We start from the raw sequence: 20,293 nt of genomic DNA, 5'->3' as shown, positions 1-20,293 counted from the left end.
CTCCATAATAACAGGGTCTGCATCACAGGACTGGCGTATAGCAAATGTGGTGCCAATATTCAAAAAGGGGACAAAAACTGAACTCGAAAATTATAGGCCAGTAACCTCTACTGTGGGTAAAATCCTGGAGGGCATTCTAAGGGATGCTATACTGGAGTATCTGAAGAGGAATAACCTCATGACCCTGTATCAGCACGGGTTTACTAGGGACCGTTCCTGTCAGACTAATTTGATCAGTTTCTATAAAGAGGCAAGTTCCGGATTGGACCAAGGGAATCCAGTGGATGTAGTGTATGTGGACTTTTCAAAAGCTTTTGATATGGTGCCACACAAAAGGTTGATACATAAAATGAGAATAATGGGGATAGGGGAAAATATGTGCAAGTGGGTTGAGAGCTGGCTCAGGGATAGGAAACAAAGGGTGGTTATTAATGGAGCACACTCAGACTGGGTAGCGGTTAGCAGTGGGGTACCACAGGGGTCAGTATTGGGCCCTCTTTTTAACATATTTATTAATGACCTTGTAGGGGGCATTCAGAGTAGAATTTCAATATTTGCAGATGACAACTCTGCGGGGTAATCAATACAGAGGAGGACAATTTTATATTACAGGATGATTTATGTAAACTAGAAGCTTGGGCTGATAAATGGCAAATGAGCTTTAATGGGGATAAATGTAAGGTCATGCACTTGGGTAGAAGTAATAAGATGTATAACTATGCGCTTAATTCTAAAACTCTGGGCAAAACCGTCGATGAAAAAGACCTGGGTGTATGGGTGGATGACAAACTCCTATTCAGTGGCCAGTGTCAGGCAGCTGCTACAAAAGGCAAATAAAATAATGGGATGCATTAAAAGAGGCATAGATGCTCACTAGTTCGACCACACTTAGAATACTGTGCACAGTTCTGGTCTCCGGTGTATAAGAAAGACATAGCTGAACTAGAGCGGGTGCAGAGATGAGCGACCAAGGTTATTAGAGGACTGAGGGGTCTGCAATACCAAGATAGGTTATTACACTTGGGGCTATATAATTTGGAAAAACGAAGGCTAAGGGGTGATCTTATTTTAATGTATAAATATATGAGGGGACAGTACAAAGACCTTTCTGATGATCTTTTTAATCATAGACCTGAAACAGGGACAAGGGGGCATCCTCTGCGTTTGGAGGAAAAAAGGTTTAAGCATAATAACAGACGCGGGTTCTTTACTGTAAGAGCAGTGAGACTATGGAACTCTCTGCCGTATGACAGAATGCTGTAAAAAAATGATTAAGAAGTAACCGGTGTGCGCGTCCAGCTGCTTTCTAGTGGGGGAGGGGGTTCCTGAAGTTTTGAAAATTGCCTTTTAGGAAAAGAAAAAAGTGCCCCTCTGACAGATACTGATTTAATTGCTAATCCTTTGAAAACACATGAATGTTCATATAAGCCGAGAACTCACATGTATGGGCGACTCAGGAGAGATCGCTGTAGATCTGCTCAGAGCTGTTGAAAGCTTATGGGCATCTTCACAGTAACAATCAGCACAAGATAATTCAAAGACAACACACATTTACACTTTGTAACCAAAAGGTAACACTTTATTCATCTTTGCTTTAAAACCTTATGATCTTGCCTGTCCTCAATGGAGGTAATAATCCTGAGACAGAATAGAATACAGGCTATACAATGAAGACACACAAAGGCATTTCTCTTATAAATTAGTTCATACAAAAACAAAAAAAAGTACATATATATAGATCTGTCAAAAAAGAACACGCAACCAACAAATATATCCAAACCTTCTATATATGCATTAATGACTGGCTCACTGCTGTTCTACAAAAAACATCTGAAGCTGGAAAGTGACAGCAATAAATTAACACATAGTAAAAGACTTAACTATATTGATATGTTCAAAAAAAGTACACAACCATACAAGCCTACAGATTAAAGTGGTCCCTTTTGTGGCAGTGATCAAATACAGTTCCCTCATCATCAGAATATTGTATGGCTGTTTTTCAGGCAAAGCGCAAGTTCCTTACGTCCCATGGAAGTGGTCATTTTCTCCACGTGCCGCCAGTCCTACATGCCACGTCACTGTCTTCTCATGTTGATTCAGCTAAAACCATGAGAAATCTGAGGGACCGATTACTTTGGATCCCAGTGACCAGTCCATCATCCGTGACCACAGAATGGAAAAGGCAGCTTGGTGGTCAATTTTAGTGGCAGGGCTAAATATTCGCTAGGAAAGAAAAAGGTATGTCTGTAGATTTCTTACACTTTATAACAGACTGATTTTGTTCAAAATCCCTGTATAAATGGTCACCAGACTTCATAGTATCTACTGTAGGACCGCTGGTAGATTTCATAACAAGATCAACCACTTCCAAGGCTATGCATCTGTGAATCGGGTTCTGGGATTTTACAAATACGTCTTAAACACCCCAAAAATTGTCACAAACTTGCCCATGGCTTTAAAATGAAATCCAGCCAAAAATATTCCAGCTAAGATGCTGGCTATAGAAGACAGCAAACATATGCAAATTTCCCAAAAATTAATGTATACAAAAAAAAAGTTTTACAACCCCATATTTTCATACAGTGACAATACAAGACTAACTTGTGGTCGTCATATACACAGCAGATTAAATAAGCTTTAAAATAGACTTCCTAATAAATAGTTTAAGATCTTAAAAAAAAGGTCCATGTTCTGCGGCTAGCTGACAACTGTACAAAGCAATTCACTACCACTGACAATTCATTGTAAGAAAAAGTGCAAGGTACATTGAATCAAGAGTTGTCACTTTGTTTTTTTTTGCAGAACAAGTCTAGCTGTGACCTTCCCAGTCACTGACAAGACTATGCTGGGGATCTCAGCTAGCCCAGCCCTGCTTACAATATATATTTTGTATGTAAACCACAAAATACAGATGGTAACCAAAGTTGTACATAGGAAACAGTGTAAAAATAAAATCCAGAGAGTAATCCTAGGGGGAATTGTTGGCCTACAGCCAGCAGTGCAGCAGCCCCTAATAACCGTGGATTATCTCTATGCACAATACACGTCGCGTTTCCAGTCTATATACAGAAAAGAAAAGCAACATTCTAGTGATTCAAATTTTATTTTTTTTGCGCAACACCCGTAAGCAGTCAGTCACTTTACACTCCTATCTCTGGGATATTTTGGTTTTAATCTAGTAATCTTCCCAGGTCAGATGGATTGAAGTACATGATATAAAGTAACAGGACAGAAACAAGGGCAGCCCTGATATGTAGAGGTCTACAATAAACCGCACATGGAAGTGTGTGTATATTATATACATATCCTACAAATTCGTTAAAGATGTGTCTATTTCAGTGCTTTGGGTCTAACAATCAACTGGTTATTTGCTCATTAAAGATTGCAGCGTGTGTCTTTAGGAGAGCGCTATAAAAAAAAACATGCTTTTTCTTTTCAATTGTACACTAAATTGCAATTTTATATTTGTTTTTGATTGCAACTATGCCAAAATGTTAAGAGATTAAAGGTACCTGGAATCTCCGATACAAAAACACCTTTGGACGAGAAGTTTATAACAAGCTGTTTGTATAACAGACGGACTTGTATTGTGCAAAAAAACAAAACACAAGACTATACAAGTTACAGCCAAATTATATATGCTCAGACTGATTAATTGCTGGTTTTGCACATTTGGGACTGAATCAAAAAAGTCCACAGACTGGTGCCATTACTCACTGCAACTTTAAGGCATACACATACACACGCTCAGTATTTGGTCAGTATTTTACATCAGTATTTGCAAGCCAAAATCAGAGGAAAAGTATAATAGAAACATGTCACCACTTCTGTATCACCCACTCCTGGTTTTGGCTTACAAATACTGATATAAAATACTGAACATGTGAACATGGTGTAATACATAGTCGTCTGCAGTAAGGTAGAAGCGGAGTGCTAAATGGTAACTATGGGAAATTTTTCTGGCAAATCGTTTAGACAAACAACCTAGATTACAACATCTTTGTCAGTCTTGTTTCCGACCCGTTCTCCGAATACAGCTGAAGGGGCAACTACTATTTTAATGGTCTGGATTACAGTGAATAAAGGATTTTTCCTCCCTCCATTGAGGCTATGTCCACACGTTCAGGAAAGTTTGCAGAATTTTTCCTGAGCAAATCCGGACTACTTTTGCAGGACATTCGCTGGCATTTTTTGCTCGTTTTTTTGTGTATTTTTCCGGAGGTTCCCAATGCAATAATATAGCTGCAAATCAGCGAAAAATTTGCAAAATTAATGAACATGCTGTGTTTATTTTCCCACGATGCGTTTTTTTTAGCGGGAAAAAAAGCAACATGGGCACAAAAATTGCGGAATGCATTAAAATTGATGGGATGCTTAATGTAAGCGTTTTCGAAGTGTTTTTGAAGCGGAAAACCGCCAAAAAAAAAAACGCAAAAAATCCGGGAACGTGTGCACATAGCCTAAAGGAGTCTTGCTAAAACGAGATATCATGTGGTGTGTTTGGAGCAGTGAGTCTATTTTGTCATCACTTATGTATTATACCTTATTTTCAGGGTTTCCACTTAATGTCTAAACAGAAGAGGAACATATATTAAAGACTACACTAACTACCTACACTAGATACCGCAATTCTTTCTAGAAATACAAAAAGGAGGATGCCTTGTATATAAGTTATGAACTCAATGTGAAGGTGGTGCTGTATATGCATGTACACTTTGTTCTAATAAATATCCTTTCTGGATTCATGTGAGTCAGTGTTTTTTTTTTTTTTTTTATATTTGTGTTCAACTAAAGAAAAAAAAAAAATATATATAAATGACATGTTTCTTCAATTGTAACTGCACAAACATGCATAGTCATAATATATTCCAAAGATACAACCATTGTCCAGTCTGTAGAAAGGCGTCTTTAGTTGGTCAAGGACAAAGAAAAAAAAAAAAAAAATACAGCAATCCAGAGTCCAAATGTAACTATGGTCCTACTTCCCTCCGTACATGCGCTCAATGTCGTTTAAATAGTGGTTCTTTAGTTCTTTTCTTTTCAGCTTGAAGGCATCTGTAACGAGACCCGTTTCCGGAGTCCAGGGGTCCGGGCTGAGCCGTACTTTAATGGGAATTTCAAATCGTTCCAATTTCACTGCGCAAACAAGACAAAAAGAACAGGACTGATATGAGACACTAATATGCTTCAGCTTAAAAGGCAATAAACTTTATAATGGAAGACGTCATGTCAAGAGGAATAAGGCTGACCGTTCAAAGGAAGCTTTTCAAGTTCTAATGATAGGAAGGGGTCTCATTAAAGGGTTATTCCCACCTAACGGATGATAGTCAGCGTAAAAACAAGCCATTTTGCAGTTTACTTGTTGCTTGTGTCATCTTGCGTTTATCTGTATTTTGCATGTGGGTGGTTGGCTCCTAATCCAGGCCACCTCCCCAGCTGTATTCCACTTCCAATGCGGCAGAAAGTGGGAAAATCACATCATATAGCAACAGGAGGGCGCACTGTTCAGACCAGCAGTGCTGTCACTTATGTAGGAGTGCCCACCAAACAGGAATTCAGGAGGCTGAGGGGCAGAATCTCCAAATGTCTAGAAATTACTGAACCGTCGCAGCTACAGCCACAAAATTTTGCACAGTCACACGTCTGGACCCCGAAAGCGTCATAGGCTATGTTGTGAGGTGAAATTTTAACCCCGCGCTTTCCAATTCACCAAACAATTTTGCCCCTATCTACATAATGGGGAAAAAGTGAAAGGAAAAGTGTTGGAGGCAAATTGACAGCTGCCAGATGTGAACAAGGGGGACTTAAAGAGTGAGAGCGATGGCGCCAAAGAGTATATACCGTACAGTTGCTAAGGTGGGGCCCAGACATGGGATACTCACCACACACGGGGATATGAACACACACACAAAATGCGCCACACACTACCACGTGCTTGAACACATATACCACCCTCAGCACACATTTCACCACACATACACCAACCTCGCCACATAAAAGTCAAAACACAAAAGTCGCCGCTCAAAACTCACCACGCGCAAAACTCGCCACATGCAAGACTAGGCTCACGCAAAACTTGCACCCGCGGAAAAATTGCCACATGCACAAAAGTTGCAACACATGCAAAACTTGCACATACTCAAAAAGGCACCACACATAAAACTCGCCACGCGCAAAACTTGCTGCACACAACTTGCTATACTAACCTGTCACATGCAACTCGACACACAAAAAGTTGCTACACGCATGTCGCCACACAAAACTCAACACACACAACTTGACAAACGAAACTCGCCCTAATACACACACAAGTCTGGTATTATCCTTCAAAAATAAAAATCTGATTAATAAGCAGACAAACTACAAGAGCAACAAATGTACCATATAGGAAATACGGCAGCTGTCAGTCACATGACCTGTTTATTATGTGTATGTGTGAGCTAATATATACTGCCAGGGGGGAGGGCTTCCTGTTGGTTGGGGATTTATCAGGCTGCCAATTTAGCTTACAAATACTGAGGTTTAAATACTGACCAAATAACGTGTGAACGAGGTCTAATACAGGAGGAGATGACATACAGATATATACTATGTACAGGGGAGATAACACAGGTATATACTATATACAGGAGAGATGACACAGGTATATACTATATAGGGGAGGAGATGACATACAGGTACATACTATATACAGGAGGAGATGACATACAGGTATGTACTATATACAGGAGGAGATGACATATATACTATATACAGGGGAGATGACAGGTATATACTATATACAGGGGAGATGACAGCAGGTATATACTATATACAGGGGAGACGACAGCAGGTATATACTATATACAGGGGAGACAACACACAGCAGGTATATACTATATACAGGGGAGATGACATACAGGTATATAATATATACAGAAGATGATATACAGGTGTATAGTATATATAAGGGAGATGACAAACATGTATATACTGAGGTGAAAATGAGAGGTGTGAGGTGAAAATGAAAAGGTGTGAGTGCAAAATGAGAGGACTGAGGGAAAATAGTGGAGTGATCGGAAAATGACAGATGTGAGGTCGAAATGACAAATGTTAGGGGGGAATGAGAGGAGTGAGGGGGAAAATGAGAGGCGTGATGGGAAAATAAGAGAAGTGAGGTGCTATAACTAAACACAGACATTTACTATGCCCAGTATTATATATATACACACACACACACACACACACACAGACTAAACGGATGTAACAGACAGAATCTTACACATTCCACTTGAAAATAACTTTAAACGACTACTTGAAGCTTTACCACTAGATGGCAGCAGAGCCTACATGGTGTTAATGCGATTAAGGCTGTGTTCACATCTCATTATTTGACTACTTCTGAGGAATACACCTTGTAGATTGTGAGCCTTCGCGGGCAAGGTCCTCTCTCCTCCTGTACCAGTTGTGACTTGTATTGTTCAAGATTGTACCTGTTTCTATTATGTGCACCCCTCCTCACATGTAAAGCGCCATGGAATAAATGGCGCTATAATAAATAATAATAATAATAATAATAATACTACTACATCAGGGATATTTTCAGTTTTTGTTCCCTTATTCCCAGAGGCATAATATATTTTTTTAATCATTCACTTAATGCCAAAACTGAATTGACCTGCCATTATGGTTTTCTAGGTCATTACGAGTTTGTAGATACAAAACATGTGAGAGGTTCTTTAAGTGGTGAAAAAAAAATCTTATAGATACAATTTTGTCATAGATACGATTTGATTGACTTATTACAATTATGATGCCCCAGGGTCCTGGTTGTCACAGTGGCATTGCTTTCCTCATAGGGAGAGTGATGTCATGCTTTTCACAGGTAATTAGCACATACAACACCATTCTGACTTTAGGCCAGAAGGGAGAGCTCTACACCCAAAATCAGGGGAGCTGCTCTCTCTTTGGTCGGGAGGAGTTAATTGCTAGGCAGTTGGGAAGATGTAGACAGTTGGTGCCAGACAGCCTTGCAGCGCTGGAGTCATGGGTTCTAATCCCACCCAGGACAACATCTGCAAAGAGTTTGTATGTTCTCTCCGTGTTTGCGTGGGTTTCCTCCGGGTACTCTGGTTTCCTCCCACATTCCAAAGACATACTGATAGGGAATTTAGATTGTGAGCCCCATTGGGGACAGCGATGATAATGTGTTCAAACTGTAAAGCGCTGCGGAATATGTTAGCGCTATATAAAAATAAAGATTTATTTATTTATTTATATGCCCTGTAAAACGGGGTCCGGACAAATGGCCTCACGGCATTTCTGTCATGGTGACAGAAGAGAGAACGTGCACTTTTTTTGGGAGTGTACACCTCCAGAAGGCAGACATTCAGATGAAGTCCCCTACGTCTAGGGGTCTGCCTCCTGTAGGTGTACACTCCCCAAAAAAGTGCATGCAGAGGGCACGTTCATTCTACAGTCACTATCACAGCCTATGGCTCCGTCAGCACGTGTCCGGACCCCGTTTTGCAGAGCATTTTGGACGTCTGCCCCGATGAGGGGACACAATGCAATGTGAAGGCACTCTTAATCAATGCGCTGCATCTTTCAGCAGATGTGCACAACAGGAGAACATCTGACGTATTATACTCTACTTTGTGGTGTAAATTCTGATCAATTGTTTGATGAATTATTTGAGTTAATGTGTACAGCACTTTTCTGGGGCATGCCTTGACAGGAAGGTGGTATGAAGGGGGAAGGGGGATTGGAAACAAAAGAAAAAAATTAATTGAGCCAGACTACTTGGCAAATTGTACAAATTTAGAGCCTTTCAAAATATTTTATTCTCAACCAAGCCATCCCAACGCCCCAAGCTCACCATATAGACAGAGCAAATGGATGTGAAATGAATGGCTCTATTATATGCAGCACTTTAGGTAGGCTCCGATTGTAATCCTACTGGTAACCATCTCTGGTTGCAGCTGTTAGTAAGGGGCTTATTACAGCGATCGGTACAGTAGTGGGGGCCAAATAGGTCTTCATGGCTGTGAAATGATAGTTATAGAATGGTGCAATGCCTAGGGCAGAACACAACCAGCTAAAGATATTACAAGACAGAAAAAACGAGATATCACTTACTTGAGGACGCTACCTCCTTAATCTCCTTTAATACCTCTGCCTCCATTGTGGGATTGTTACAGATTTCCTCCCATGCTCCTTCGATCCCATGCTGTAGTGCTAAACTGGTCAGCTTCTTCTGATTAGGAACGACAAAGCTGATCACGTAAGACTGGAGACTGAAAAAAGAAGGAAGATTAGAGACCGTCTCCAAGGGCACAGATGAACCATGAGAACACGGAGGATTTGATGGGAGAAAAACCCAAAACCATGAATGTACCGTACTTCATAAAGCTGGATTGTTAAATCTGCTACCTAATGGGATATACACAAATGATCATTAATATTCACTGCAATTGGCCATAGTTAAGAAATTATTGAATTTAATTTGAGATGCTGTTATCACCTTCCTTTTAAGTAAACAAAAAAAAAAAAAAATGAAAAAAAAGTGTGGCACAAAAATATGTGGTGGAAAAGGAAGATGGATTTTGACAATCATATAATTGAAGCCAGGATTACATGCTAACAGCAGACCATGTGGAAAAGGAAAACTGCAGGGAACCACAGAGGGTCAGTATTGGGCCCTCTTAATATTTATTAACGCTCTTAGCAGAGGGTATGCAGAGTATTCTTCCAATATTTGCAAAGGATACTAAACTCTGCAAAGTAATGCACACAGGGGAAGGTAATTTAGTATTACGAAGGGATTGAAGGAAGCTGGAGGCTTGGGCAGAGAAATGGAAACTAAAGTATAACAAATTTAAGGTCATGCACATGCAAAGAAAATAAAATACACTTGTGTACTAAAAACTCACTGAAAAGACTTGGGCTTATTTGTGAACAAAAAAAAAAAAAAAATCTACAACGATTAGTGTACAAATCTATGAATGGAAGAATGTCTTCCTGAAAATATTTCTGGTTATAAAATACAAGACTCCTCAAACAGACGTTGATCCAGGGAGTTTTTAGAATGTTTTCCCCCTTCAATATGGGGCAATTAGCATTAGCCTCATGGGATTTTTGTCTTCCTCTGTATGCAAGGTATGGGTTGAACTAGATGGACTTTTGTCTTTTTTCAACCTCTACTATAAAAACACCGCGATGCTGAAGAGGTTGCAATGTGACATGTTGGAACCTTCTTTATAAACACTAGCACTGTGCAAGCAATCGGCTCCATAAAGTGTGGAGTTTAATGAATTGTCTGAAATTTCTAAGTTCCTTAACTACAGAAAATACAAAAAAATAAGCTTAAAAAAAAAAAAAAGGTCAAATCTCTATTCTGATGTCCGTTCATTGTCACAGCCAGAGCGATGCAAGAATTTAAAATGTGATTTAAAGATTTTTCTTCATTACATTTTCTGCTGTTTGAGAACTTTGTAAACATCTTTGATGACCCTCTAAACTAATGGTTTGGATTTGCAAAAGTGATGAGCGAACATGCGAGACCTTCAGTTGCAGGGACTCAAACTTATGTGCTTCCCAAGTAACTTCGGAGTGCTCGAATAATGAGCATGCTCAGATAACACTTTATTTAAGCACGTTCCCATCACTAGTTTGCAGTAACCCGGCATAAAACAATGTGGCCCACAATGCAGACAGCTTTGCATTAAACCATAAAGGTGCAGTCACAATACCTGTGATGGGCTGTAATGGTTTGACACTTGCACTGTGGCAAAATCTCATGCTGTAAAGCGCAGTTTTTGCTGCAGTTTTATCATGATTGCAATAACTGGTCATAAAACAAATTTCTGCAAAACTATACTTCGATTTATCGTTCTTTCATTACCCTGCATGATCATAAATACAGCAATCATTTTGCAACTGCTAAGCTCGGGACGGCTTGTGTGACCAGTACCTGTTGGCATAGGCACAGATGTTGTCAATGAGAGGACAGTTTTTTAAAGCAGCTTCCACTTTTCCCAATGACACATACTCTCCGGCCTGCAACTTTACCAAATCCTTCTTCCTATCTGTAAAAGAGAAAACACAAGGATGGCTTTAGTTTTGGACAATGAATAAATCTGCCCCAGGTTTTTAATGGCGCTAGAAGCCTGACTTACCAATTATTTGCAAGCATCCGTCGGGGTGGAACTCCCCAATGTCCCCAGTGCAGAACCACCTCTGCCCATTGTCGTCTACATAGAAATCCTCTAAACTTTTTTCATCATTTTTGAAGTAACCCATTGAAACGTTTTGTCCTCCGATGACAATCTCTCCCCTCGGGTGAGGCTGGTCCTCATTTGTATAGCCTCCTGAAAAAAAAAAAATCAAGACTATTGTTAACCTTAAAGACTTTTAAATCTTTTATAAAATGGCTAAAGGCTAAACTAAAAAGGGAACCCATCATGCACATCAATTCCATTTACCTGCATATATAGGTTAGTCTGCAGGTGAATAGCACTACTATGCTGCTAGGCTGCCCTACTAGAAGAGCAGCTGCAGGGAGAAAATGAACTTCTAGTCTCCCAGTAGCTGCTTGCTTCCAGTTATTGCACAGTGCAGGAAACGGTTACAGTCACCACTCAATACACTGGGAGCATTGCTGTAATTACTCCCCAAAAGATCGATTGACAGCCAGCAATACAACAAGTGCGCTCAGTGCTGGTCGCATAGGTTGTCAAAGTGCAGGGAAATTAATACTGCTGCACTCACTGTGTAAGGCTACGTTCAGATTTGCGTTGCGTCGGGCGCAGGTTCGGCGACGCATGCGTCATGCGCTCCTATATTTAACATGGGGGTGCATGGACATGCGTTGTCTTGCGTTTTGTGACGCATGCGTCATTTTTTGGCGCAAGCGTCAGGGCGCAAAGGACGCAGCAAGTTGCATTTTTTTTGCGTCCAAAATCATGCCAAAAAAGGACGCATGCGTCACAAAACAATGCGTTTTGCTTGCGTTTTTGTTTGCGTTGCCGACGCAGCACCGCACAACGCAAATGTGAACGTAGCCTTACTTGCAATGATTTGAAGAGATCAGCTGCAGGGAGAATATAACATTCATTTTCTCCCAGTAGACGCAGTTCCAGTAAAGGAGGCAGACCATTAACCCTATATCTGCAGTTAAATTTTCATGACTAAAAAAAAAAGCTCAATTGAAGATATCAAAACTCAATGTCTGGTATAGATCTAACATTTATATTATCTTCCACATATATTGCATTATTGCCAAAAATGTGAATACATTCAAGAAGTGTAAAAAGAATAGGATTTCATTCTTTTAGGATATAGACATGAAGAATCTAACATGGAGCTAAAACATGATTATGTGAACCAGTCATAAGCCAAAAGTAGGTTTCATCTCATAACTAAAATGATATATTCTATTAAGACATCTTTGGCGACCAGGACGACCATGTATCACTGCCAAACTAACATGAAGCACGGACGGTAGATATGATCAGGTGTTTGTAGAACAGTGCCGATCCTTTGCAGCAGTATGATCAGCAGTGTCTCACTTGTAGTATTAAGACATGGTGCTTGGGGCCCTGAAATCTTTGCTCCCAAAGACACTTGTCAGAATTTACTTAGAGGTCTGATTTCCATGCAGTCATACCACTCCTACAGACAAAAGAGGAAATGCTAAAATACTTCCTCCTGATTTCATCATGTTATTAGTGTGTGTCTCCAGTTATACAAACATTTACAGTCTCCTGATAATGATTATATCCAAATCATACACACAAAGGTCATTATATGGTCATTGCTTCCCCAAATGCTGAATAAAGGAAAGAGTACAGGCGAATATTAGAAGCGTTTTATACATATCAAGGAAATCTGCTTTTTTTTTCCCCCTCTATTAGCCACTTTTTTGCCTCCTTTCTGCCTCCTGAATTCACCACTATGAAAAACAGATAGAATCTGTCTTGTTGAAAGCATTAAAGACTGGCCAGCGTTCTGATGAGGACTATGCCATCTATTGAAGTCTATGGATGGGGAGAAGGAGAGTGAAAGAAAAAAAAAAAAAAAAAAGGCGCAAGCTTTGCAGGTGCTTTCTAGTAAGTGTTGGATTCACAGCTACCATGCTTAGTACTTACTGTGGTATAATGCCCTCCGTGCTGCTGCTTATAAACACATGCAGCATAGACACAGGAGAGCAGTGATTGCTCATGTCTGTATGTGCTACATATAGTAAATATAGTGTGTGAAAGCTATCTGCTAACTCAAACAGAAAATGAAAAATTGAGTCTGCAGATGGAAAAAAAAACGGTGAAAAAAAAAAAGCAGAACAAGTCATAAAATAAGTGAAATAGTATAACTCCTTATCTACATACAAGACTGCTTATTCTGGAAAATTACAAGTACACTTTAATCACACATAAGCGGATGTAAGAACTGCAGAGACTGCAAAAGGCTGTCACATCGGAGAAATACCGGTCTGTCTACTCTCCTGGGAGCTTCTAATAAACTTTCACATCGGAGGTAAACCAGGGAGTGAGCAGGGGCATTTCCTTATTAGCATTGTATATGGAAGAACACCAAAATGCAGATGTATTCCTCCACTCCTGTCATTTCAGAAACATGAAGGGTTAAAGCAAGCCTGGAATCAGGTCGTCATACAAAACCTCCACTATGAGTATGGCTCTAAACACTTCCACTGTGTGAGCTGAATGAAGCCATTAAATCCACCTTGCCCAGGGACCAGTATCAGTAATCTGATGGAGAAAGAATAGAGCTTGCACACAATGGATGTATTTTGTACACATTACCTTGCATGAGCGGAGCATTACCCAATGCTGGAACCAGTGTGAGCTGCATTACCCAGCACGGCACAGGCAAGAACCTGACTTGACCTACACCCACACAGCCAGCCCCATGCCAGAAATGCACTTGGGTAAAACAGATGTGAGACACCTAATCCTGCCATTCACCTAGTTTACATACACAAGTGTCCTAATCCCTACAAGCCGCATTGTCCCTTAAAACCGGCTCAGCAACTGCTCACTGCTACAAAGGATCACGGGAGGCGTAGTTTAGATTCAGAAATGTGTTAAGCTGCTATCAGACATCAGCGTCAAGTCTCCGATAACCAAGCACATATGGGGTGAGATGATGCGTTACATATCTGGGGTACAGATAGCATCAGACCGGTGAAAACCCATATTGTTTAATAAGCTTTCCTTTAATGGTGGATACCAGAAAGATTACTTCCCGGTAATTGGATCTTCCCGAACCATGACAGCACCATATGAGAGAGACTATCTGCCCCCCAGGAACAGGAAACCTACAGAATAAAAAAGGAGGAACTTCTCCATATGCCTCAACGTGTTTACAGATCGTAAGAGGCAGTTGGGGACACCGAAAAAAAAAGAAAAAAATACTTGGAATGAAGACATCAACAGAAAAAATAAGGGCATAAGCAAGGTGCTGTCATGGCACTGGAAATTTCAACTTCCGGTAATTATTTTCCTACACCCTGGCAACACTGTATGGAGAGACTAATATAGAAGAAATCCTTAGGGGGAGACCGCCAAAGAAAGCACCTTTCTTCCAAAAAAAGGACTTCCCTCAGGGGCTCATGGTCTCAAGGTATTTAAGCAGACACCTCTTGACCTCCAAAGAAAAAAAACCTAACTTGCCCTGAAATGTAGTATTCTCACAGAAGGACGGTAGAACCATTTCCTGGGATCTATGAAGACAGGACACTACTTTCGGGAGAAAAGCTGGATCATGTTTTTTGATCTCCCTGTATTCCAGGAAAGTTGTGAAGGATGGATTAACTGAAATGGCCTGTAACTCACCCACCTGCATAACTGAGGTTAGGGCCACCAAAAAGACTGTTTTCAGGACGAGTACTCGAATAGCGACAGATGAAATGGTCTAAAAGGGCTCCTGCATAAGGGCATTAAAAACTAGATTTAAGTCTCAGGGAGCTACTCCAGGGGTCCTCACTGGTCTGGACGCAGAGGAAGCTTTAATAAATCTACGTACCTATGGGTGGTCAGCGATTCTTTGATCAAACAGAGCTCCTAAAGCAGCAAACTGAATCTTCAATGTACTTGTAGACAGGCCACTCTAAACCATTTTGAAGACACCAATACCTCTGTAAGGGAAACCTGCTGTTGCATTGCTAGACTCTGGCCAGAAAATTCTAAGAATTTATCCCATAATTTGGCATATTTTAAGGATGGAACTTTTTTCTTTACTTAAAAAGTAGAGGGAAACTGACTACCATGAGAACCCCCTGGCTGATAATCTCCTCTCAAGTTCCAAGTCATGAGATGTAAATTGGGGGTAGAGTACTGGCCCTTGAGGGCAAAGACTGGGTCTGTTGAGCAATATCCAGGGGTCTGAGGCAGACAAAAGCCTCTGCCCGCTTCTGGCCCAGAAGGGCTTGAGTCACGTGGCTATCAGTATGATCCTCGGTCCCTCTTCCTGTATCTTTTTCCACACCATCAGAATTAGAGTAAAGTGTGGAAACGTGTAGGCCAGATGAAAATCCCACTTCTGTAGAAGAGCATCCACCCTATTTGGGGATTCCCTTGGATTCTGGTGGGGATGGGGGGTAAAAAAAAGAAGAAAAAAAAAAATCAATCCACTTGTCAATTCTCCCATGTAGTGAATAAGTATTTCTGGGAGCCCCCACAAAACCACAGATCAAGATAAGTAGCTTCCAATTCAAAGACCGTTCCCCCTGGCCCAGTACATGACGGATTAGTCTGCTATGAAATTTTCTCCCTTTTAGGTACCAAGTAAAACCTGAGGAAAAAAATCTGTTCTGCTAACTTTAAGGTCTTCATCATTTTGCCCATAAGTGGACCTGATATGGTGATCATGCTCCTCACCCTCCCCCCCACGACTACTTATGTAGGCCACCATTGTCCTGTTGGACATGACCACCACATTTCTCCCCGAAATCCACTTTGCTGAAACTTGTAACGCTTTTTTTGCTACTGTTAATTCCTTTAGATGTGATGAATTTTCTTGTATTGTGATGGCCAATAGACCCTGAAAAAAAAGTGTGACAGTCTAAGTGGGCTCCCCACCATTCTCAACTTGCGTCATCAGTGGTAATTACCACTCGTTCCCGATGTACACAGAACTCCTCTGGATAATTTTCTGTTCAACCACCACATCAGGGAGTCTCGAAATTCCACAGATAAGTAGATTTTCTGGTCTAGATCCATCATCTCTGCCTGTATTACCAGTATCTTCCATTGAAGGTGTCTTGCATGAATTTGGGCCCACTGTACTGCTGGAATTGAGGCTGTTAATGAGCCTAAGGGCTCACTCCCCCACTTGTGATTAAATCAGATTAAAAATCCAATTGTATTCATACCAATTTAATCCTATGCTTTGTTCTCCATGGCGTTTTTTTACCTGCTCAGATCAGATAGTGATTGGACAGGAAAAAAACGCAGCATACTGCGATTGCATGCCAAATTTGGATTGCACGCACCCATATAAGTCTAACATCGCGCTGCACTTGGATATCACCCTAGTGCAGTGCAATACCCACGGACGCCGGCAATGGAGAAATTAATTTCTCAGTCTCCTGTGCTGCGAGAGGATCGGAGCAAAGATCACTGACACTCGCAGTAGCGCAGGTCATTAAAGCATCGGATGTGATACACTAATGTGACTCCGGTCTAATAGGGATATTGCTGCCTTATTGAAATCTCTCGATTCACTTTCAGGATTTTGTGTCTGATCTTTAAGATCTGTTCCTGCAGTAGAAAACACTGCCGACTGGTTGAATCCAGACAGATCCCTAGAATAAAGTCTCAACCTGTAGAGATCTCAACTTTGACTTGTTTTTGTTCACTATTTAACCCAGCTCTGACAAGATAGAAAGGACATGGTTGACTGCCTTCATACAGTTTTTCTTTGAATCTCCACTGGTATTGTAGATGAAGTATATAGTCTCCGACCTTCACGGCTACTTTGAGGAATTTTTGATGGTCTGGATGTGTTGGGACGTGACAATACGAGTCCTTCAGGTCTATCACTGCCAAAAAACACAACAGGTATCATAGCCTTATATTGGATTTCAGGGTTTCCATTTTGAATTTTGTAGTTTTTTCTAAATGGGAATTTAACACCTTCACAATTTTGGGATTTTCAGTTTTTGTTCCCTTATTCCCAGAGGCATAATATATTTTTTTTAATCATTCACTTAATGCCAAAACTGAATTGACCTGCCATTATGGTTTTCTAGGTCATTACGAGTTTGTAGATACAAAACATGTGAGAGGTTCTTTAAGTGGTGAAAAAAAAATCTTATAGATACAATTTTGTCGTAGATACGATTTGATTGACTTATTACAATTATGATGCCCCAGGGTCCTGGTTGTCACAGTGGCATTGCTTTCCTCATGGGGAGAGTGATGTCATGCTTTTCACAGGTAATTAGCACATACAACACCATTCTGACTTTAGGCCAGAAGGGAGAGCTCTACACCCAAAATCAGGGGAGCTGCTCTCTCTTTGGTCGGGAGGAGTTAATTGCTAGGCAGTTGGGAAGATTTAGACAGTTGGTGCCAGACAGCAGACTGGAGCAGTCTGAGGCAGAAAGACGGGTGAGGGGCCGTATAGCCTGAGGTGCTGTAGCTCCTAGATAGCGAGATACAGAAGGAAGAGCAGCCTTTTGCTAACGTGCCGGAGAGCAAAGCACAGGAGTGTGACAACAGGGGAGAATAGCTGGGATTGGGCTACATCCCTGATTGACCGCAGACACCGGTAGCCGGAAGACCGAGGCTTTTGTGGTACTCTAAGACACATAGCAGAAACCGGCAGCACAGCTGGATTATATATCACCTGTTCGCCCTAACACCCAGGAGACAGTGACACAGAGCCGGGTCATGATAGGGACCCTGTGAAAAGGCTCGAATCACCTGTCATACGGGTTTGTGTCCCAGTTCAACAAAGGACAGAGATAACAGAGGACCTTGCTACAAAGCCATAGGCAGTAAGGGACTATAACACAGCGCTAGAAGGAAGGCTTTTAACTCCACCTGATAAAGCTGAACTCTAAACTCGCTTCCAAGCCGGCGGACCCTGCCTGTACCTGTGATCTGGTGCCCTGGACTGGGGCTACCTGCTACCATCAGTAAACCAGGTAAAGAGACTGCACAACTGCGTCCTTCGTTCTTCACTGCACCACTCACCATCTAACATCACCCCAGAGGACTCCTTTAAGCAGCGTTGGTCACCTCTGACCAAATACCACAGGTGGCGTCACAAACTTTTTTTTTTTTTTTCTTTCAAAAACCCCTTTAAAGACCTTCCCTTTGACATGGGCGCCCAGGGCCATGGACCAGGTTGCTGCCGTGACACGTCCCTTTAAGTACCGAGCACCCCACGGCCCGGGCGGGTGACTCAATGTTGCGGTGGCCAAAAAAAAAAAAAAATGATGATTCTGGAGTTTTGATTTTTTTCTCTCATTATGCTGTTAACTGATCAGATTAATTATTTTAATAGATCAGACATTTCTGAACGCAGCAATACCAAATGTTTATTTTGTATTTTTATTGTTTTATTTTGAGTGGGGACTTACATTTTTCAGTTTAATATATTTGGAAGAATTTTTTCTTTACTTGCTTCAATAGTCTCCATAGTAGACTAGAAGCTGTGATCTTATGATCACTTGCGCTACACATAGCAGAAGCATCAGCCATGTTCATAGCAGATGAGCAATGACAAGAACAGGGGTGTTCTGCAGACCTCTGATTGGTATGCAAATTTATCGGCGTCCCGCAATCGTGTGACAAGGGCACCGATGGGCGGAATTTGTGACGCATTTCCTGCACGATCATGTTGCCGCCATCGCGATTCCACTCTCGGCTGTTAGGTGATTTGATCAGCTGTCACGTGCCCCAATCATATGCCGTAAAAGATGCAGGCTCAGGGCAGGAGCCTACATGAAAGGGGGATACACGACATATGACATACCTTTACGTCATAGGTAGTAAAGGGGTTAAAGTTCTTAGATTGATGATTGTTCCTGGTAATCATACCAGATGGTTCCCTACAGAACTGATTGATTTAAAATCCGGTTCTGATTTGATTCTGGTACTTGGCTTTAGCCTTCCTCCCACCCAAACCCTGGTGTCAGTTTCATAGGTCATCCTTTATTCTAGTTAGGTTTAATGAACAAGAACCCTCTCCCGCTCTTAATTCTCTGGTCTCCCCTATAGCCCCGAAAGGATTTTTTTGATCTTGGAAAGAAGAAGTAGGGAAATTCTTTTTCCCATCTGCCGCTTTCTCAAAAATGTCATCTAGGGCAGAGCTGAAGAGATAAGAGATATACCCTTGAATGGGTATAGTACGAAGTTTCATCTTAGACTGAAAATCCGTTGACCAGTTTTTAAGCCAAAGAGCTTTATGGGCAGAGTTAGAAAGGGCAGAGGAGCAGGCAGCCAACTTAATACCATCTGCAGATGCGTCTGTTAAGAAATCTGTAGCCTTCTGAAATCGTAGATAGGGCTTCCAAAAGTTGATCTCTTGAAAATCTATTTCTTATCTTGGAATCTAATGCCTGCAACTACTTAATCAGGGATTTACCTGTATAAGTAGCTGAAACACTGGGCTTAAAATAACCAGTTGATGCTTCCCATGCTCCCTAAGAAAAGGCTCAGAATTTTTATCTAAAAAAGTGCTTCAAAAAAGGAACCTGGGTCATCAAAAGGGAGTGCCACGTTTGAGATCTTAGCTACCATCGCATATTTGCAGAGATTTCTCCCAAATCTTCCTCATATGCGCACTTCCTCTTAAGTATGCTCGACAGACTTTGTAAACCGTTTTTTCCCACTCTTTTCTAATGAGGGCAAGTAACTTCTTTTGTACCGGGAATACCAGATGTCAATCCAAAACTCAATATTAAGTGCGTTAAAGAAGCAAAGACAAGGGTTCTTTAGGAAATTCTACTCCAATGGTAGGTCTGATGACTTTAAGCAATTTTCCTGTATCTTCATTCTTCCCGGTTGGATGCCCATATTCAGAGGACGACTGAATAATAATCAGCAGTTAATTCACTGGAATCTTCTAATTCTTCCTCAGAACTTGTTTCAACAGGGATGGGGTGTTTACTTGAAGAGGGAGGGTTAATCTGACGCATCCATTTAATAATGGTATTTTCAACTTCTCCCTTGATCAATGATTTAATGTCCTGGAACAAGGATGGAGACTCTTTGGCTACGGTTTTCTTAATGCACAAGCGACAGAGCCTCTTCGTATAGTTGGACAGCCTTTCTTCACATAAGGC

The 20,293-nt window shown here is 41.1% G+C and overlaps 1 protein-coding gene across 5 annotated transcripts in view; it reads right to left on the bottom strand.

Annotated features, from left to right (window-relative positions):
- Nucleotides 1–1,550: 1,550 nt before the first annotated feature.
- ACSL4 (acyl-CoA synthetase long chain family member 4) overlaps nt 1,551–20,293 on the bottom strand; it is a 79,658-nt gene continuing 60,915 nt past the window's right edge. For all 5 annotated transcript variants that reach the window (XM_069747134.1, XM_069747136.1, XM_069747139.1 and 2 more), the window contains exons 13-16: nt 11,157–11,348; nt 10,952–11,066; nt 9,118–9,275; nt 1,551–5,136 (exon numbers count right to left, since the gene is read on the bottom strand). In XM_069747134.1, coding sequence (XP_069603235.1) covers nt 4,979–5,136; nt 9,118–9,275; nt 10,952–11,066; nt 11,157–11,348 — 623 coding nt within the window. In that variant the 3' untranslated portion in view covers nt 1,551–4,978. The remainder of the gene's footprint in view (nt 5,137–9,117; nt 9,276–10,951; nt 11,067–11,156; nt 11,349–20,293) is intronic.

The sequence above is a fragment of the Ranitomeya imitator genome, chromosome 2 (genome assembly GCF_032444005.1).
Source record: "Ranitomeya imitator isolate aRanImi1 chromosome 2, aRanImi1.pri, whole genome shotgun sequence".
Taxonomy (NCBI): Eukaryota; Metazoa; Chordata; class Amphibia; order Anura; family Dendrobatidae; genus Ranitomeya; species Ranitomeya imitator.
The sequence above is the reverse complement of the archived record's forward strand: the minus strand, read 5'-3'. Positions and strand labels throughout refer to the sequence as shown.